The 20,757-nt window shown below is 51.5% G+C and overlaps 1 protein-coding gene and 1 long non-coding RNA gene across 2 annotated transcripts; one reads left to right on the top strand and one right to left on the bottom strand.

Annotated features, from left to right (window-relative positions):
• Window positions 1–27: 27 nt before the first annotated feature.
• On the bottom strand, window positions 28–20,563 carry PLEKHA4 (pleckstrin homology domain containing A4). The gene is given in 21 exon segments (XM_045531225.1): window positions 28–460; window positions 837–949; window positions 1,362–1,420; window positions 2,034–2,195; window positions 6,945–7,021; window positions 7,098–7,197; window positions 8,173–8,238; window positions 8,240–8,314; window positions 9,463–9,561; window positions 10,481–10,630; window positions 10,780–10,860; window positions 10,989–11,036; window positions 13,225–13,299; window positions 13,807–14,086; window positions 14,375–14,590; window positions 15,267–15,376; window positions 15,528–15,628; window positions 15,743–15,815; window positions 17,239–17,346; window positions 19,750–19,839; window positions 20,286–20,563. Coding segments are annotated over 20 exon segments (2,334 nt in total). The 5' UTR covers window positions 19,834–19,839; window positions 20,286–20,563; the 3' UTR covers window positions 28–203.
• On the top strand, window positions 343–1,731 carry LOC123623854. The gene is made up of 2 exons (XR_006730035.1): window positions 343–923; window positions 1,318–1,731. It is a non-coding gene; the product is annotated as an uncharacterized LOC123623854 (long non-coding RNA).
• Window positions 20,564–20,757: the final 194 nt, after the last annotated feature.

The following is a 20,757-nucleotide window of genomic DNA, read 5'->3' as shown; positions in this document are numbered from 1 at the left end:
CAAACAGACAGAAGGAGAGCTACTGACTAAAGAGTCAAAACTTTTAATCCAGATTTGGACAGTGTTGGGAAAACCAAATTTTAGACATGGAAACCACTCCCCTCCCAGGCCTCGGATGTGGGGACCAGACCACTCCCCCAGATGCCCAGAGAGGCATCTCCAGGCCACGCCCCCCTCTCCGATTGGCTGCCCCGTTTGGCAGGTTAGAAGCTGGACTGCAGCAGAGTGACTCGCAGGGGCCACGCCCCCTCATCCTGGGTCGGGACCGGAGGGGAGGTCCCGGAATCCCACGTGCGCTCCCAGGGGGTGGGGCCTCCGCCACGCCCACTACGTCCACGTGAGAACCCGGTACCGGAATCAGCCACCGGAGGAGATCTCGGAGGCGCCTCCTGGGTCATGGGATCCGACTGAGGCGGTGGCTCAGGGGGGACAGGGTCTCCCTGGGAGTCCAAATTCCCACCTGGAGAGGATGAGTTAAGAATGAGAACGTCAAACTGCGGCACTCAGGACTCCAGACTCCCGGGCCTTTCCTCTCTCAGATCCAGCAGTGTAGTCCCCCAGCTTCTCCTCCCTCAGGCCCAGATGTCTGGACCCTCAGTCCCTCAGTCCATTCCTCCCTGAAACTCAGGTGTTCGCCCCCCAACCTCCCCCTCCCTTCCTCCCTAGTATCCCGGACCACGGTCCCCCTCTTGCCTGGGACCTACAATTCCAAGCCCTGCCCAGCTCTTTCCTCACCAAGACAAAAACTTCCCAGCGGCCCGCAGACCCCTCCTCTCCAGGAGCTAGGATTCCAGGTCTTCCCCAAAACCCAGGACTCCAGGATCCCCGCCCCTCACCTGTCATCATTCTGTGCCACTGCGACGCCTCAGTGGCCAGGGCTTGGGAGAGGCTGAGGACCCGCTCCCGGTGGCCTCCGGACGTCGGTAAGTAAGGGGTGGCGTTCCTCGGACTAGAAAAAGGAGAAGTGTACAAGGAGCCGGCACAGAGAGGCCCGCGGTGCCCCCCGCGTCCTTCTGGGACTTATAGTCCCTAGCGCGTGTCTCTAAGGGACTTTGAGTACGGCGCCCCCGTACCGCCCACGCGCGTTAGGGGATTTGTCGTCCCGTTGCGCGTCAATTTTACCCGATTTCCCCGATGGAGGGGCATGGTTTGCTAGCGACCAAGTCAGTTATGGGAACTGAAGTTCCTACTGCGGATCTAGGGCTTTCTGATTTTGTTTCGGCTGCTGGGGGAACTCAAGCGTCTCTAGAAGTTTTGTGACTTGTAGTTCAGTAGTCAGGAGACTTTAATAATAATACTCCTCCTCTACCTTTCCAGGAATTGATTTTCTTGCTCCCTCGACCCGCCCTCCAGTTCCTTACCTACTCCAGGACCCGGAGCTTCTGAGCCATTTCTGGGCTCCTGAGTGCCCCAGCACAGGCTGGAAAGGAATTGGGACATTAGGACTCCTCACCTGGAAGTCCCATGTCCTCATCTGAGGGTGAAGTGGAGGGAGCTCAGAAAGGGGATCAAGTTGCCCAAAGACACTGACAATGTTTAACTTTACCTGTGCTCCTGGAAAACAGCTCGGGTTAAAAAAAATCCTCCTGCCCCAACACCTGTGACTTGTCTAATTCCTTCCTATAAAAGTCTAAGGTGACACCATCCTGAGACATCTGAGACACTCTGAGGTTCAGATCTGGGGTGCTGTCCGTCAGAGCGTGAATAAAATCAATTTCCTTACTGGTGCAATTTTTTTTTCTTTTTTGCCTTTGACAATACCTAGCAAGTGAGAAGGAAATCTGAGCTTCCAGTCTAGATCTGTGACCGCCCCCCCACTCTGTCCCCTCTCATGCTCCCTCCTGTCCACCTCCCACTCAGGAGCCCAGGAAGCTGACTTTAGCACAAGTACAAGCTGGGGTGTATCTGGAAACCCAGATTGGTGTAAGGAGGTAGGGAGTATCCCCATTTTACAGAGAGGGAAACTGAGACTCAAACTAGGAGTAGAGGACCCACTACCAACCCACAGCCCCACCCCAACCCTGTTCCCTCACCCTTTGCTCCAATTCAGGCTGGTGTCTGGCTGGGGACAGTGTCCTCCCCAGGGTGAGCAGCCGAGGGGAGGCTGGGCGAGGGAGAGGCCGTCCGCATTCCTGGTTTCTGCGCATGCGCTCCAACTGCTCCTGAGCACTCATCCGGGGCCGGGCCACGGGGGCCTAGGGAGGTGAGAAACACCCCAAGACCCTGACCATGGGCCTCCTCTTTATCTCCTTTTGCTAAACCTCTTGGCCGGCAGTCTTGCCCATTCCAGTAAATTCGACACAGTACCTCAGATGGGTCTTTCCATGGCCAGAGCCGGCACTGTCCCTCCCGTACTCATGACGCTCCCATGGCCCTTAAGCACACTGACGACAAAGGCCTTTGAAGCCCTGTGTGGCCTGTCCCCTCCCTCTCTGGCCTCACTCCATGCGCTGGAATGACGCACTCACGCTTCACTGGACATAGCAAGCTTCTTCACACTCTAAGTAGTCAGGAATCTGGGTCGCTGGTGACAAAAAACCAACCCTGAACTAGCTTTGACAACAACAAAAGGAGGAATGGCATTCACTGGCTAATGAAATTGTTAAGTGGATCAGTTTGGGTCTGCCTTAGCAAGGACTTCAGGAGCTCTCTCTCGCCCTCACTGTTTCTTCTGTCCTCGGACCCAGAGGGAAGGCCACACACAAGGAGACTGCCATGTGACGACCAGAGTCCTGGTGCCACAAGCCAAAGAGCTACCAGAAGCTGGAGAGAGTCCTGGAACAGATCCTTCCCCGGCACCTTCAGAGGGAGAGTGGCCCTGCTGACACCTTGATTGGTGACTTTGAACCTCCAGAACTTAAAAAATGCAAGAGGACAGAGATGAAATTGTTAAGCAAACTTGCAGATTTGGAACATTTTTAGCCTATTCATATTGCAAAAAATGAGAAAGAATGTTCTGGAGAGAACACCAAGGGTGTGGCTGGATGACCGTCTGCTAAGAGATCAGGCATATGACATGTGACATGTGGATCCATTAAATCATCTCGGCACAAATGCTGCCAGCTTGCACTGAAGGGGAACAAGATGGGACAAAAAGAAGGAAGACCGTGGGCCTTACAGTATGAAATGGGCTGACAGAGCTACCCGACTGTGGACATGTATTATCCGTCCTCAAAAGAGGAAATCTGGACACAGAAAATGCTCCCTGGAAGAACAATGGCAAGTGAAGATTGGAGTTATATTAACCCAGCTAGGCAGGAGGATCACTTGAGCCCAGGAGTTTGAGGCTACAGTGAGCTAGGACAACACCACTGCACTCCAGCCTGGGCAACAGAGTGAGACCCTGTCTCAAAAAAAAAAATATTGGAGTTACACTGCCACAAGCCAAGGAAGCTAGGGGAGAGGCCTGGAACAGGTCCTTCCCGAAGAAAGAGAACTCCTTGCTGCCATTTCCAATTAGAAAATTCCAAGGAGACAGCTTGGATCAGCTGCCTATTGTAGGACCAGTCACTGCAGTTTACTCTGATTTGACCAATCCCGAGTCCTGTGTTATATAAATGACGCCCCTGAATATTGCCTGTGTTGATCATGCCTTCACAGCATGCCCCCATAGCTTACTAGCACCAAACTCAAATCTCTACACATCCAGTTGTTTTAAACATGGTCCAAATAAGCAGATATTTTTAACCATTTAGAATCTGCCTGCTTTGTACACCTGGTGAAACTGTTCCCAACATCTGCTAGCCATAGATAAGATAAACGGGAAAACCCAAGATGTTTGGAACATGTCTACAGTTTTCCTGGGCATGATTATGCAAACAAGAAATCAGGAGTATCCAAAAAAATCTTTTTGGACAAGCACAGTAATCACTTTGTACCAGCAGCAGCATGAGCTGGTTGCAGACAAGTGAGACTGGAAGAAAATTGTCAAATTTTGTCTCAAAAAGGGCTGTGCCAATCCCCTTCCTTGATGTCTTATGAATTGTGGCATATTGGGGATATTTCCTTTCTGCCTAGTATGGCATCTCTGAATACAGCTGGGACCATGGAATTTTACACTCCATGAAGAGCAAAGATAACTACCATCACCCTTTAAAAAAACAAACTGGGGGTGTGGAGCTGGGAGGCGGAAAAAAATGAAAATAAAAATAAAAAATAAAAAAAACCAAACTGGGTGCCGGTTGCAAGTACAGGGAAATCCAGGACTCTAGACTTCTTAAGGCTGGTTGCAGTGGTGCCTGTAGTCCCAGATGCCCAGGAGGCTGAGGCAGGAGGATTGTTTGAGCCTAGTAGTTGAAGACCAGCATGGGCAACATAGCAAGACCCTGTCTCTAAAAACAAAACAAATGAATGAACAAAAAAGACTTCTTAAGGATGCCGCATCTGCAGCTGCGAACACTCAGAATGAAGCGGATGAATCATCTCAAACAAATGCAGCCACAGACCGAGCCTTCCAAGATATTTGAAAATGAACCTGCAGATGAAAACCAAACTAACTTCTTTTCCCAAAGTCCTCAAGCAACCAGATTTGGTGTCACTGAACACCTCTTATCACCTCTTTGGTGATAAGAGGATGACACTGAACCTTGGGACTTATGCCCAAAGATGACCAGGTACAAGTGGAAGCCCCTTCCGGATGCTGCAGTGACTCACCTGTCGGGGTGGGGAACTGCTGACACAGTGTGAAATTCAGAAATCTGAAAGGATTGTAGCCATGCTGTTGATGACATGGGGACACAGGGGGAGAACCCCCCACTGATGAAATGGGGAAATGCTGACCTTCCTCATGAGTCAAGAGATTCTATTTGCTCAATTAAAGGGAGACTGCCTACATAGACCCTTTGGTAAGGGTAAGGAGACAGGAAGGCCACCTGCCTCACCGTGCCCGAATCCCACTCCTAGCCCTCCCTTAGATGTCCAACTCCAATGACCCCTGTCTCCAGAGTTCTTAAGCCACTAGATGCCACACCATTGACTACATGTGGCTTCATTTGTACCTGGATGTGTGACATGATGTTTTATGAAACCCTTTCCTTAGAAATAAAAAGTGAGATTTATAATCTATTTTTATTGCACGTTGTCTTGTTCATTTGGTAGCTCTTTGCTGTATAAACTTGACATTTAAACTGGGCTGTTATTTATAGCCTTTATCCCATTCAGTATGAATATTCATATGCTTTATCGGAGAAATGTTAGTGTGTTTGATTAAGTGTGCTGCAGCAGACGCTGCTGGGGGTTTTATGTAATACACGGTCTATGCATCATGTTACTGTTTTAGAATCTGCAAAGTTTTGCACTATAAATTACATCTGGGCCGGGCGCGGTGACTCACGCCTGTAATCCTAGCACTCTGGGAGGCCGAGGTGGGAGAATCGCTTGAGGTCAGGAGTTCGGGACCAGCCTGAGCAAGAGCGAGACCCCATCTCTACTAAAAATAGAAAGAAATTAGCCGGACAATTAAAAATATATAGAAAAAATTAGCCAGGCATGGTGGCGCATGCCTGCAGTCCCAGCTACTGGGGAGGCTGAGGCAAAAGGATCACTTGAGCCCAGGAGTTTGAGGTTGCCGTGAGCTAGGCTGACGCCACGGCACTCTAGCCCGGGCAACAGGGTGAGAGTCTGTCTCAATAAATAAATAAATAAATAAATTACATCTGGTCCTAAGGGTTTTGGGTAAAGTTTGAAGACTGGTACAGTATATCTAGAAGTCGACTCCGCTTCTAACCTAATGCAAACAACTGTTCTATCCCTGCTGCCTCAGCTCTCGCCCCCCACAGTCTGTTCCCCACATGGCCGCCAGAGGGCGCCAGTTCCCAACAAGGCAGCTCACGGCCCTCTGCTCAGAGCTCTCCAGGGCTCCCGGTTCGCTGGGAGTCAAAGCAAAGCCCTCGCCTTGGACCTCAAGGCCAAGCAGGATCCGCTCCCATTCCCTCTCTGTCTTCTCCATCCCTGTCCCCATCATTCGCTCGCTCAGCTCCAGCCATACTGGCTTTCTAGCTGCTCCTCCAATGGGCCCAGCCCGCTCCTGCCTAGGAAGCTTTGCAAAGGCTGTTCCCTGTGCCTGTGAAACCCTCTTCCACCAGACATCCTCAAAGTTCGCTCCCTCACCTCCTTCAAGTACCTGCTTAAACATCGCCTTTCCGCAAAGCCTCCCCAGACCAAGCCATTTACCATCCTACTCCTTCCCCAAAGCATCCCTACCCCCAGCCCTGCCCTGTTTTCATGTCTTTAGCACTTATAACATAGGAAGTGATGTACGTTAAATTGATTGTTTATTTACGTCTCCTCCCACTAGAATATCAGATTCATGAGGGAAGGATTTTCTTTCCGTCTTGTTCACCCTTGGGTCCTCAGCGCATAAATGGCACTGTGCAATAGAACTTTCTGCAATGATGGGAATGTTCTAGATCTGCTCTGTCCAACATGGTAACCACTGGCCACATGTGGCTACTGAGCAGTTGAAATTAGGCAAATGTGAGTGAATTTTTAATTTTATTTCATTTAAATTTAAATAGCCACATATCTGTTTAGGTTTGTACTACTTTATTGGACAGCACAGATACTAGTCCACAAATATCTGTTGAATGAGTGAATTGATGAATGAATGAATGAATGAATGAAGCACTTACTATATCCAGGCACTATTTGCAGCCCTTCACAAGCATTCAACTAGTTTTAATCCTCATGACACCTCTAGGTGGTAGGAACTGCTATTAGCCCCATTTTACAGATGAAAAAGTTAGAGGAACAGAAAGGTTTAATAAGTGAACCAAAGTCTCACAGCTTAGAAGTAACAGAGACAAAATTCAACCCCAATGCCCTTAACAAATAGTGCTCTCTGCTCTGGGTGCAGCCTTAGAACTCTCCTCCCCTACTTGTTTCCCCAGAAGTGGGGGGTCCAGGATGGTCACATCAAAGGGTTATAAGATGGACCTATGGCCTACCTTGGTTCCCAGCTGCGGGGAAGGGAGGTGGCGTCCTTCAGGACTAGAAGCCCGGGAGACCCTCGGAGACCCAAGACCTGGAAGGACAGAACGGGATGTGGTGAGGACAGGAAACTCTGAGAACGTCCCACCCAACCAGACCAGGGGGCTCACCTGAGTGAGGGCTGGCGAGGTCTTTGTCGCCCCCAGGGGGCCGCCCCCAATCAGCCTCAGGGGACCGACGGGAGCTCAGTTCCAAGGACTCAGGCAGGCTCTGGAGGGACCAGAGAAGGGGAATCATTATTGTCGTGATTTTTGTTACCCTTTTTCAAGAACTTAGCGATTGAGACACAGTATGACTAGGATTAAGATTATAAATCAGGAGTGAGACATCTTAGTTTCCAATCCCAGCTCTGCCATTTATTTAATTCGCGGTGTGACCGTGGGCAAGTCGCTTTACCTCTCTGGGCCATATTTTCCTTTGGGATATGAGGATTGAGTCCACACAGGTATGGCTCGTAGAACCTTGCCTGGCGTGAAGCAAGGTATTATGGGTGCGAGGTTTTAGAATGCTTATGCACCCGGCGCTATGCTAAGCACTTGTACCTACATTATCTCATTGGATCCCACAGTAAACCCGAAAGGCAGCTATTATATTATCCCTATTTTACATATGGCAAAGCTGAGGCTCGAAAAGAGGTCCATGATGGATGTCACAAAGTAGCAGAGCTGGGATCTGAACCCAGGTCCTTTGGATACATGGTCTGAGGGTCAGAGCCAGCAGCGGCTCTAACCCGGCTGTGGCAACAGTGGCTCCTGCCTCCTGAGCAGCCTCCGGGGTGTCTGGACTTTCCAGTTATGATCAGTGAGCAGTGGTGTCTAGTAAATGTTTAACAAACGTCTCTCTGGAGGAAAAGTACCCCAATCTGTAGTTTGCCGATGTCTGTGGTGTAAATACTCCTACGGTGGGTGGTTGATTTCTGGCTACCAGCATGACATCATGGGATGTGGAGTTGGAGCGAGGTACACACAGGTGCCTCTTGGGAGCTGCTAGGATCTGGCCCCAGAGCACCACTGGACTATGGTGGCAACATAGCAAACAAGGAAACAAGGGCTTCCAGAGGCTGGGACTTGCCTGATGTTGGTTAGTCGCTCAAGGGAGGGGGAAAGAGGCCAGTGGGGCATAGGTTGGGCCAGGGACAGAGGGGACAGGAAGCTGGGGGTGGGGAGAAAGATGTGTGCCTCTCACCTCCCTCTCTGAGGACTCCTCGCCGTGGAGCGCAGGAGAGGGGGGCTCAGGCTCAGTGTGGGGGGGGCGGTTTCTGGGTGCCACCCAGACCTGCCAGTGTGTCTTCTACCATCCACAGCTGCTGCTGAGCAGATGCTCTGTCCTAGGGGAGGAAAGGAATTTGTTACTCAAAGGTGGGAGAATGCAAGGGGCCACAGAAAGGGTCTGAAATCAGCTGGGCTATATTTATGGAGTCAGGGTTTATTTTTTTTTTCCACATGGATATCCAATTGAATTGGACAGACTGTCTTTTCTGCACTGCCCTGGAGTGTTACCGCTGTCATAAATAGGCCACCATGTAAATATATGAGTCTGTTTCTGAATACTGTACCCTGTTCTAGTCCTTAGGTCCATTTGTCTAACTTTGTGGCAACACTAGGCTAATTGTCTTATGAACTGTAGCTTTGCTTGTTTATTTGTTTGTTTTGAAACAAGGTCTCACTTTGTGGCCCAGGCTGGAGTGCAGTGGCCTGAATATAGCTCACTGCAGCCTCAAAGTCCTGGGCTCAAGCGATCCTCCCACCTCAGTTTCCCCAAGCAGCTGGGACTACAGTTGTACACCACCATGCCTGCTATTTTTTGTAGAGGCCAAGCATGGGAGAGAGCGGGGGGAGGTCTTACTATGTTGCACAGGCTGGTCTTGAACTCCTAACCTCAAGTGATCTTCCCACCTCAGCCTCCCAAAGTGCTGTGGTTACGGGTGTGAGCCACTGCACCTGGCCGGCCCATCAGTGTTTTTGACTAAAGATAGATGATTTAGAACTACACAGCTAAAAGCAAAAACAACAACATAGAATTTGGCAGCTAGACTTACAATGAAGAAACAGGTCTGAGGCTAAGCAATGAAGTTTATATTTTAGAAGTGGGGCTAGAATGGAGATTGGGTTTAGACCTGGAAACTCTAGAGGATCAATTTAACAGCAGAACTCGGGATGCAGGACTCAAGAGAGGAACTTGCAGGATGGAGACAGGGCTGAGCAGCGGAGTTTTGCTGGTGAGAGCAGGGCTTCAAGGACAGGACAGATGTAGAAAGAAAGGGTAGAGTGGCTCTGAATCGGAAAGTAGGTCCTAAAACGGAAGGGCAGGGTCTTAACTACCATAAGGGACTTAGAATGAAAGGACAGAGAGGGGGAGGGGCTTGTGTGGAGGGGGCGGGGCCTCTGTTCTGTGGGTGGGGCTTGAACACTGAAAAAGTTTCCAGGCGGAGTTCGGGAGTGGAGGGTGGAGCTTGGGCCTCCAGCAGAGACGTACCTGGGGAGACCCGAGGTGCAGCAGGTACTCGAGGGTCTCTCTTAAGGTGCCCAGCTCCTGCTCCAGGCCTCTGTACGTGTCCCAAACCCGCTCTCGCTCCTCAGGTCCCAGAAATGGGGAGAGACAAGGTTAACTAACCTTCTCACCCACCAGATCTTTCCCCATCCCATCTTTTCCCAGCGAGGAGGAGGAAGGGAGGCCTGATTCCAGGCACCCTTAGGGTACCTGGACTACAATTCCCATGGGCCTCTTTGCTTGGACTACTGTGAGCCCCAGCGTTTATATGGAACATGCAATTCCAACATGCTGCTAGTGTAGACATTCCCTGGACCCCCTGGCACTGCCCTAAGGCCGCAAAGTCTTCAAATCTAATGAATGTTGGGGGACAGTCAAGACCACAACACCTACAGCAGAACCTCCTTGTCAATACTTTGCTACTATTACTACTAATAATAATAATGACAGCAGTTAACACATACGGGGCACTTACCATGCACCACTAATAGCCCTGTTTTCAGCATTCATTTAATTCTTGTGAGGTAGCTTCTCTTATTGTCTCCATTTTCGATTTGATAATAATTACAGCTGACGCTTAAATATTGCTTAGCAAGGACCAGGTATCTTAAGTGTTAAATATTCATTTGTTCATTTATATATATTAATGGAATCCTCATAATGACCCTACCAACTATATATCATTATCTCATGCTTACACAGGAGGCATCTAAGGCCCAGAGGGGTTAAGTAACTTTTCTAAAGCCACACAGCTTCTGAGAGCGGGGGCTGAGATTCAAAGTCAGAAAACCCATATTGAAAGCACCCTCTTAAACTGCTAAATTAAGTTGTGCTATTTCTTGACTGCTTGCTCCTTACCCTCTAGGATGGTTAAGATTATTGGTCTGAAATTTGGAGTAGACAGAATTCTCAAGAACTGCCTTCCTATGGGGCAGGTCCCCTTCATAATAACCTGTACAGTCCTGGGGCCTCCTGGGAGGATGTGCCCCCTCCCCATGCTCACCTGAGTCAGGTGACAAAGGGTGGCCCTCACACTGACCAGTCGGTCCTGCAGGAGGCGCTGGCGACCCCAGGCCCTCCCTGGAGCCCCAGCCTCCCTGGTTGCCTGGCCCAGCTGCTGCCGGGTCAACTCCAGGGCTGCTTCTAGCTGTTCCTGCACCAAGAGGGAAGGTGGTTAGACTTCTGAAGGCACATGCAGCCCCAGGGAGGGAGAAAAGGTGTCCTCCCATGTCCTCCACATCCCCGGCATCCTGCCTCCCATGGTCAGGAAGCACTAAGGGCCCCTGCCCTGCCCCAGGGTACCTTCTCCTCCTGCCTCTGGTCTATCTCCTCCTGTAGCCTCCTCAGGAGTCGGTCCTGTCCACACAACTTGGTCAGCAGAGTCTGGAGAAATGAGAGCAAGAGCTATTTATGGACCAGGTCTGGCTCTTTCCCTATCCTAGAGAATGATTCTAGAACATTCTGTCCCCAACTGTGGGAACTCAGCAGAGGTTGGATCAGTAAGAACTTACATCTGTCTCCAAGCTTTGGTGGAAGGTTGACTCCAGGGGAGGAGCAGGCTAAGAAGAGGGAGAAAAGACAATAAGGACTTGTCTGTCCCTGTCCCCTATTGTAACTCAGTGCTGAGCCAAGCCTTGTTTCTACTGACAGGCACTCATCTCCTTATTAGCTTCTTCTAAGCTTTTGCAAAATTCAGTAGACCAGTTGCCAGATTCTTGGCTTCAGGAAGTTGCCGTGGGCTCTGTTATTAAATAGCCATAGAAAACATTACACTTAAGAAACTTTAAATATTTTCTTTATGACTAAGAATAAAACAAGGATACTCACTACTGCCACTACAGTTTAACACAGTATTAGAGATCCTGACCATGCTATAAGAAAAGAAAAGGGGAAAACACCAGAGGTATAAAGAGAGGAAGAGGAAAGGCAAAACCACCATTATTTACAGAAGATGCGCTCATCTACCCTAAGAACCAACAGAAGCAATGAGTGATTAGAAGGCATAAGGGACTTCAGCAAGGATACTAGATATAAGATAAATCTACAAAACATAATAGCATCAATAACTAGAAAATATAATAAAAAAATCAGGAACTTATTTTGGAATAATGAACCATTCAGATAGCTATATAAACTATCAGGAAGGTATACATCCCAAAGAATTCAAAGGAGGAACTCAAAAGAGAATTTGTATACCCATGTTATTGCAAACATCATTCACAATGGCCAATACAGAACAGCCTTGCTCTATATTTCCGCTGTGCTAGCTGCTTCTGAGAACCTGGTAGCTAGCAAAAGAACTTCTGAAGCCACAGTACCTGAAGCCACCTTTCCTGTAACCATCTATTAAGGAATCCACTCTCTTCCCATTGATTTATTCATTAGTTCATGGTTACAGGAAACCTGGCTTCTATTTGGAGAAGAATAAACGTGGACTCCTATCTCAATAGGCCTCATTGCTAGAGAATGACCTTCCTTAGCAACTGCATCCTAGGCTTCACGCAGCCACAATGGGCCCTGTTGCTAGGGAGTGACTCCCCTATCCCTGTAACCCAGAATCCAGACTTCAGTAAGTTTCACTTTAGGGTTTCAGCCCCCTCAAAACCTGATCAAATAGTCCAAGCTTGATCCCTGAGCTCAAGTTCTGTGCTGCTGTCACGCATCACCCCTTAACACCACCCCACATGCCAGAGAGGGGCAGAAGACCAGGCATTAAGCCTCATTCCTTGTTAAGGGAACAGAGCTGCCTCAAATTCAGCAAGAGGCTTTGTAAAGGCCCCATAGCTAAGGACTACACTTGACCTGGTCCCAAACAAGAGTTGTCCTCAAGCAGAGCTTGATCGCTAAATGTCCTCCCCACAGCACACAATGCTGGTAGGAATGATGTCATCCATGCAACTAGGGCAAAGAAGGGTCTAGTAGGGCTGCCTTAAATATGCAAGAAATGTATGCACAGAGGTCCATCTGGTACTGTGGCTTCAGAAGTTCCTTGCTAGCTACCAGGTTCTCAGAAGCAACCAGCACAGTGGAAATACAGAGTGAGACTGAGGGTTCAAGCATGACTACACCCTCCCCTCTGTCCCTCCATTACCATAATGAGTTCCCGAAAGGCCCAGAAGGGGCCTGAGGCCCTCCTAGGCCTCGTTGCTAGGAAAGTCCCCACCCTTGCAAGCTGAAAACCCTTGAGCAGTGTTAAGGGTGAATTTGTGTCCTCCAAAAAGATATGTTTAAGGCCTAACTCCTGGTACCTGAAAATGTGACCTCAGTTGGAAACAGGGTGTTTGCAGATGTAAGTTAAGTTACAATGAAGTCATCCTGGTGTCCTTATTCAAGGAGACAGAGAGACACCAACACAAAGGAACATGGCCATGTGATGACAGAGGCAGAAATTGGGGTGATGCAGCTACAAGCCAAGGGATGCCAGGGGTTTCAGGCCACGACCAGAGGGTAGGAGACAGACAAAGAAAGATACTCTCTACAGCCTTCAGGCAGAGTATGGCCCTACTGACACCTTGACTTCAGACCTCTGGTCTCCAGAGCCATGAAACAATCAACCTCTGTTGCTTTAAGCCACCCAGTTTGTGGTGCCTCATTACAGCAGCCACAGGAAACTAAATAAGCAGCCACCCAGGGATCTTGAAATATCTAGTGTTCTCTAGGCACCTTAGGCCAGGAGATGACATTCCTCATAGCAAAGAAAGCAAGGGAGGGGGCTCTGGTAGACTCGGGGTGCCCCAGGATACCTACCAATAAAACCATGGAGGCCTGGGTTGCAGGGGGCCGCGGGGGCAGCTGGAGATAAGTGGAGGAACCCGAGGGTACCTGGGAGGAACATTGACACAGAGATATTTAGAAATCGGCATTGTCTTAGTAATAAATATTAGAGTGGGCGTGTCCAGAATTGAAGTGCTTTGGGAGATATTTTGAAATTCAGAACTGCCCCCCCACCCCAGTCAACGTCCTCAACTACCCACTCTCCAGCTGTATATCACTGTGGGGACACAGAGGATGGTCTTAAATGGACTAGCCTGGCAAAACAGCCCCAGGGCTGATGGAAGTTGCAACCTTCTCTTACTCTCACATTTGCAGTTAGCTATGGATATTCTGGGCACAATCCCATCATGCTAAGAGAAAACGGCAGGCAGCCAACTGGAAAGATAAACTGGGGACACAAGGCAGATGCAAATTACTCACAGCACTACCTTGGTCGAATAGTGTGGACTACAGTCCCCATGATGCTTTAGGAGCAAAGGTCGGAGATCAGTATGGAAAGGCAGCCCAGAGGTCTGATGGGAGATGTAGTCCTCTCCCCCTCACCTCTCTGCTCACCTGTGTTCTGGGCTCCAGACTCCAGGGCTGGGGGCTCCTGGGGGGCCTTCCTACCCCGGCCTCAGAGGAAGGTCCTCGGCGGGGAGTGGGAGGCCGGGAGAGGGTCTGGCGTTGGGGGCCCCAATCCAGAGGAGGCCGGACATCAATGCGACTCAGGGGGGTGTGAGGTCGGGCAGGGGGTGCTGTGTCTCCTGAGGAAGGAGGGGGTCGCCGCGCAGGTGCAGAACGGGGTCGGGGGAGGCTCAGAGGGGAGGGAGGGCGCGAGAGGGGTGTGAACAGGCTGTGGGAAGGACAGAATCGGGGAACTGAGTCAACTAGGGCCCCCCACCATCCACCTCACTACCCATCAAGTCAGCCCCAAGGACATGTTTTACTGTCCCTCTGGAGTAGCATCCTCCTCTACTCTCCAGATCCTGCATAATTTTCCCTTGGTGGCAACTCCTCCTTAGAACTTCTCCCCGACAGGCTCCGACCCCACCGGAACCCATACACACTGGGACAGAAAGCGCTTGCAGGGTCCCGGCCCCGCCCTTGGCCTTGGCCCCGCCCCCAACTCGGTCCCACTTACTCTGGGCTCCTGGCCCTCTGAACCCGGAGTCCAGACTGGAGGTCGGCTGTGGGGCTGGGAGCGAGCAGCCCGCGTCTGCCACGGCCTCTGGAGAGTCGGGCCAGCTCCGGTGATTCTGAGATGCGCCCCTCCTCCCCTCTGCTCACTTCCGGAGGACCCCCGGGGCCGCCAGGGCCCTCCCCAGGCTGGGGACGCGCGGGTGACCTGGGCTGCCCACTAGCGAGTGGACACAGAAATATCACATCACTCCTTTGAACCTCATGACAGCTATGTTCTCTTCTCACAGGTGAGAACACAGAGACTCACCCACAAAAGGGAGATTGTGCACTATAAGTCATTGTCCCCATTTTGCAGATGGGGAAACTGAGGCTTCGGATGTGGAAGTGACCTGTGTGACTCACAAGGTCCGTCTAGTTTGCTGGACCTTATGCCCCGGGCTATAAGATAGTCTGAGCCAGTCCCCAGCCTGAGAATTGGGGCAGGCCGCGACAGAGCCTAAGAGACCGTCTGACATTTTTTTTAAAGTCTGACATCTGACTTGGTTTAGGGGGCAGATCAGGAGATGGAGACTTCAGAGGGAGCCAATCAGAGAGTATGGAACATGGATAACTCAGGGAGCAGAGCTGAGAGTGTCTACCGGACTCCCTGATTGGCGGGTCAGCTGGGGAGCAGCGCTGAACAGGGCGGTGGGCGGAGCTTAAGAGAGGAAGACTTTGCGGATTGGAAAAGCCCAAGTTCCCCCCGCAGGTGGGGTTTGGAAGACTGAGTCTCCTTCGCTAGGAGACTAGTAATTGGACATTCAAGAGGACAGGGCCTCCGAGGAGAGAAGTTTGGGGTGACTAGACTGACTCAGGGTGAAGGTACAGGGTCAGGGGCCTGGATCTCTACTTACCCATCGTCCCCCTCCGCGCGGGAGGCCCGGCCCAGCGCCCGCAGCCAGCCCCGCAGGTCCTCTAACGTGTCAGCGGCCAAAACGTAGGTCCTCATGCCCGGGTGCTCTGCCTGTGGGAGAGGAGGCTTAGGACTGGACGCCCGGGCCCTCTAAAAAGGAGGGTCCTTTTATCTTCAATAATGAATACTCCAGGGCTTGCTGGGACTTAGGAGTTTCCCTGAGAGATTTCGACCAAGCATCCGTGGGGATGGGCAGACTCACGGTGAAGGTGAAGCGCCGCCCTCGGGGGGCTCCTGGCCCATCTGGCCTAATACTGTAGCTGGGGAGCAGGACGCTGCCCAGGACACTCTCCTCGCGGCTGTCTGCAAAGAGGAGGCTGGAGTCAGGGTCACACAGGGATCAGGAGGCCAAGAGGCCAGAGTTACGGGCGAGTGGGAAGGGGGATCCTCCCACCCCATGCCAGCCGGGTCACTGACCCTTGTAATAGAAGAGGCAATGGCCAGAAAGGACGAACCAGCGGCGTTTCCAGAGCCGGAGCCCGGAGCTGTCCTGGGGAGAGAGGTGGAAGGAGGGGCCTTGAGCGGAGGGGAGAAGAGAAAGGAGATGAAGACAGCGACGGTGGGGACAGAGACCTGGAGAGAGAAAGAGACCTGGAGAGAGAGGAACAGAGACATAGACCAGAGACAGAGACACGGGGGTAGGGGGACAGAGACCCAGAGAGAGGAGAGGCACAGACGCATGTTTGATGCAATGGACTCAGAGAGCTGGAAGCCAGTGTGTGGTGGCTGAGCTGACATAGATTCTGGACACGGCTGGACCTGAGTTCTCCTCCTACCCATGCCACCTTCAAGCTATGCCCTTAAACAAGCCATTTCCCCACTAGGACCCTCGTGTTTTCTCATCTGTCAATTGGGGACTGAGAAGTTTTAGAGAGGCTTGGATGAGATAATGCACCACACATGGGCAGGGGCTTTATATCTAGAGACTTGCTTGGTCCAATTTCTGGGGCACGAGACACAGAGGCCAGGACGGTGGCACCGAATCCTGTGTCTCCCCATCACCTCTGCCTGGACCACGCCACCATCTCCAACCTCGTGCCCCTCTTCTCCTCCTCAATCCGTTCCCATAGAAGTCAGCATGATCTTTTCAAATTATGTTGGACCATGGGAGTCCCCTTCTCAAAACAGAGCTTGCTGTCACACTTAGAATAAATCTCAAATTCCTTACCCCAGTTTACGGGTTTGCAGGGAGTCTCCAGCTTTGGCGTTCATGAGAATCGTGGGGACAGTGTGTTACCACACAGATTCCTGGGCTCCATCACCAGAGTTGCTGATTTGGTTGATCATTTGTATTTCTAGCAAGTTCCCAGGTGAGGTCATGCCGCTGGTCCAGAGGCCACACTTTGGGAACCACTGCTTGGCCACCCCTTACTGTCCCTTCGGCCTCGCCTCGCTCTGAACACCAAGCTTTTGCCTGCACAGGGCCTTTCCTTTTGGGTGCACTCTGCCTCCCGATCTTAGCATGGTGGGCTACTTCCTGCCATTTAGATCTCAGCTCAATTGTCATCTCGGAAAGGCCTTCCTTGACCAGGAGTCAAACCCAGCTCTCATCCCTCAGCCACTTCCAAGCATATCCCTGTGTGTTATTTCTTCACAGCACTTCCTACAATCAGATGATCAAGACCATTTATTTATTTACTAATTTCTTATCTACCCCTGCCCCACCCTAATCTTGAATGTAGTATAGATACCTGCTTGTCTTATTTGCATGGTGTATGGCCCGGGAATGGGAACTTCGTAAGGGCTCAAGAAGTAGTCGTTGAATGAATGAATGAATGAATGAAACAATGACAGAATAAGCAGAGGGGCAGTGATAGCAAAAAGAAACACATCCGGGGACTCCGAAGGAGAGAAACAGTGGACAGCCAGGGGCACAGACTCTAGTGCCCTCTTCCTTCTCTTGCTGACTCTACCTGCTTATGAAGCCAGCCTCGGATGTGCACAGGGAGGTTGGGGTCCCTTCGGAGTGCATTGCCCCTCTTCCCAAAGGCATGGACCTTGTTTACCGCCCGAGTGGGCTTCTGAGGAGAGAAGGGGACAGAAGTGAATGAGGGAGGAGGGCCTTGGGATGGGATGGGGGGAGTGAGAAAGGCCCTCCCTCGGTTGCCTTTAGAAACCAGTCCAAGGGCCAGACACGGTGGCTCACACCTGAATCCTAGCTCTCTGGGAGGCCGAGGTGGGAGGATCACTTGAGCTCAGGAGTTTGAGACCAGCCTGAGCAAGACTGAGACCCCATCTCTACCAAAAATAGAAAAATTCCTAGCACTCTGGGAGGCCGAGGCGGGCAGATCGTTTGAGATCAGGAGTTCAAGACCAGCCTGAGCCAGAGTGAGACCCCGTCTCTACTAAAAAAATAGAAAGAAATTATCTGGATAACTAAAAATATATAGAAAAAATTAGCCAGGCATGGCGGCGCATGCCTGTAGTCCCAGCTATTCGGGAGGCTGAGGCAAAAGGATTGCTTGAGCCCAGGAGTTTGAGGTTGGTGTGAGCTAGACTGACTGATGCCATGGCACTCTAGCCCAGGCAACAGAGTGAGACTTTGTCTCAAAAAAAAAAAAAAAGAAAGAAAGAAAGAAAAATTAGCTGGGCATCGTGGTGCACACCTGTAGTCCCAGCTACTCGGGAGGCTGAGGCAGGAGGATGGCTTGAGCCCAGGAGTTTGAGGTTGCAGTGAGCTATGATGATGCCACTGCGAATTACCCAGGGCAACCAAGCGAGACTCTGTCTCAATAAAAAACAAAGAAAGAAACAAACAAACAAGCTACGCCAAGGAGGGGTCTGAGTTTAGAGATCAGAATTGGGGGTATTCGTGGTGCAGAGGTGAGAGACTCCTTTTTTTTTTTTGAGACAGAGTCTCACTCTGTTGCCCAAGCTAGAGTGCCATGGCCTCAGCCTAGCTCACAGCAACCTCAAACTTCTGGGCTCAAGCAATCCCACTGCCTCAGCCTCCTGAGTAGCTGGGACTACAGGCATGCACCACCATGCCTGGCTAATTTTTTTGTATGTATTTTTAGTTGTCCAGCTAATTTCTTTCTATTTTTAGTAGAGACACGGTCTCACTCTTGCTCAGGCTGGTCTTGAACTCCTGAGCTCAAAGGATCTTCCCACCTCGGCCTCCCAGAGTGCTAGGATTACAGGCGTGAGCCACCGCGCCCAGCCGAGAGACTTTTTTGACTGGCAGAGGCAGGTGTTCAGAGGTAAGGAAGAGGCTGTTGGGAAGGAATTTGGGAATCAAGGGTCCACTGCCAAGAAGAGGATGCCCTTGGCTACCAGAGCCAGAGGTGAGTAGAGCCTTTGGGATCTGAACTGGGAATTTCACCTGGGAGGTCCCCATATTCAGGAGAAACTTCCATGCTGGGTCCCTGGTGAATGAAAGGATGCCTCAGTGCCATCCCTTAGCAACCAAGTGCAAGGAGAGGGGACTTCAGGTGCCCCACTCCCACCCAGATGGAGCTGCCTCTCCTGATACACACAGATACCCCGGGTATCTGCGGCCACATTGCTGCAGGACACCCTTGCCCAGAGGGAATGCTGACCAAGGCTGGGATCAAATCTCTGGGCTCTGAACTTGGGAAACAAAATGAGTGAGGGGAAGGGCAGAACAAGGAAATGAGTGTCATCCTTAAACTCTTGGCTGGGGTGCTAATTTGGGACATAAGTATCTCGGGGCCCCATGGGACCTTATTGTCAGAGAAGGGTCTTTCCTTGCTGGATTCCATTAGTGGGTAGACTAGATGGCTAGAGATGTGGCACGGAGTCCCAGCCCTGATCTAGAGCAGCCACTGCTTCTGAGAACTCAAGGGGCCTCATGGCTGAGGAGTGGCCTTATCTTAGCAACCAGGGTCAAGGGAGGTTGTTACTCTGGCTTCAAATTAGGAAAATACGAGGGGTGGGGACAGAGCTGGGAGTGGCTCTTAATTCCTAGCTGTGGCTGGTGGGCAATTTGGGACCTTACTAGGTCTGGCAGACCTGTTGCTCAGGATCCTTGTTCTTGTGGGTTTGTTTGTTTGTTTGTCTTTGAGACAGGGTCTCACTCTGTTGCCCAGGCTAGAGTGCAGTGGCATCATCACAACTCAATGCCACCTCAAACTCTTGTGCTCAAGCGATCCTCCTGCCTCAGCCTCCGGAGTAGCTGGAACTAGAGGCACATGCCACCACACCTGCCTAATCTTTCTATTTTATGTAGAGACGGGATCTTGATATTGCCCATGTTGGTCTTGAACTTCTGGCCTCAAGCAATCCTCCTGCCTCAGCTTCCCAAAGTGCTAGGATTATGGGCATGAGCCACTGCACCCAAACAGGATCCTTGTTCTTAACAACCAGAGCCCCTGGAGTGGCCCAGAACCCAGGGCTAGGAAACCAGGGGTGGGTGGCCCAGATCCCGGCCTTCCTCCCCATCCCCACCACCGGGAAGCCCGAACCTTGGCACTCAGGCTGCTGAGTGATGAGATGGTCGAGGCGCTGCTGGCCAGGCTGAGGCTGCTCCGAGGTCTGCCCTCCTCCATCAAGGGCTTGGGGAGAGAAAGAAAGAGGCTGTGTCTCTGCGGCTGACCCGGCTCGGGACAGAGATGGGGTCAGGGGCTCGGTGGTCGGAGGAGGCTGAGGAGAAAGAGTCTGTTGTTTGGGGACTGGGGGGCTGGGGAGGCCGTGGCCCGGGACCGCATACCAACAGTGGTGCCAAGAGAGGTGGGCGGCCCTGGCAGCTGCGGGAGGGGGCAGCTGTCTGCAGCCCAGGCCAGAGAATAGGGGCTCCTTTATTCCTGGCCACTGTACTCTGGCCAGGAATTTGACCCTCTCTGTGCTTAGGGACCCTCCATTCCCTGCCTCCTTCCGGCTGCCTTTCTCCTGCCCTCCCACATGTACCCCCAAACCATCCCTGCCAACTCCCCAAGCCAAGCCCTGCGACACCAGGAATGTGCACCCAGGCAGCCCCTCCCAGCCCAGCCAGGGAACTTACCCAGCTCTGGGGTCCCAATGACAGGGGGTAAGAGGACAGTCTCCCACCTCCTTAGTCCCTTAGGTGCTGTCTCTCATACTTCTCAGTGTCTTCTCACCTGCTCACTGGCACTCTCCGTTGGTCTCTTTGTCTCCTGTCTCTTATGCTAACTCCCTCTCACTCTCTGTCTCTCCCCCTCTTCACATTCAATCCCTTCCACTTTCTCTCTCTCTCTGGCTCTCCACGTCTGCTGTTTCCTCCCCTCGCTCTTTTGGACTTTCTTTCTTACTTTCTCTCTTCCTTCCTCTCCCGGTTTCTCCTTCCTCTCTGCTGGGCTTTCCCTCCCTCTGCCAGCCGCCCACGCTACTGTCTCCCCTCCCAATCCCGGCTGTCCCCGCCCCTTCTGGCCTCCCCAGCACAGCCTGACCCCTGGCTCAGCTGCCCCCACAGCTGAGAGGAGGGGCTGGGGGCCCCCTACTCCTGGGTCCCCTAA

This window comes from Lemur catta, chromosome 19 (genome assembly GCF_020740605.2).
Source record: "Lemur catta isolate mLemCat1 chromosome 19, mLemCat1.pri, whole genome shotgun sequence".
Classification (NCBI taxonomy): Eukaryota; Metazoa; Chordata; class Mammalia; order Primates; family Lemuridae; genus Lemur; species Lemur catta.
This window is presented reverse-complemented; position numbering and strand designations above follow the sequence as displayed.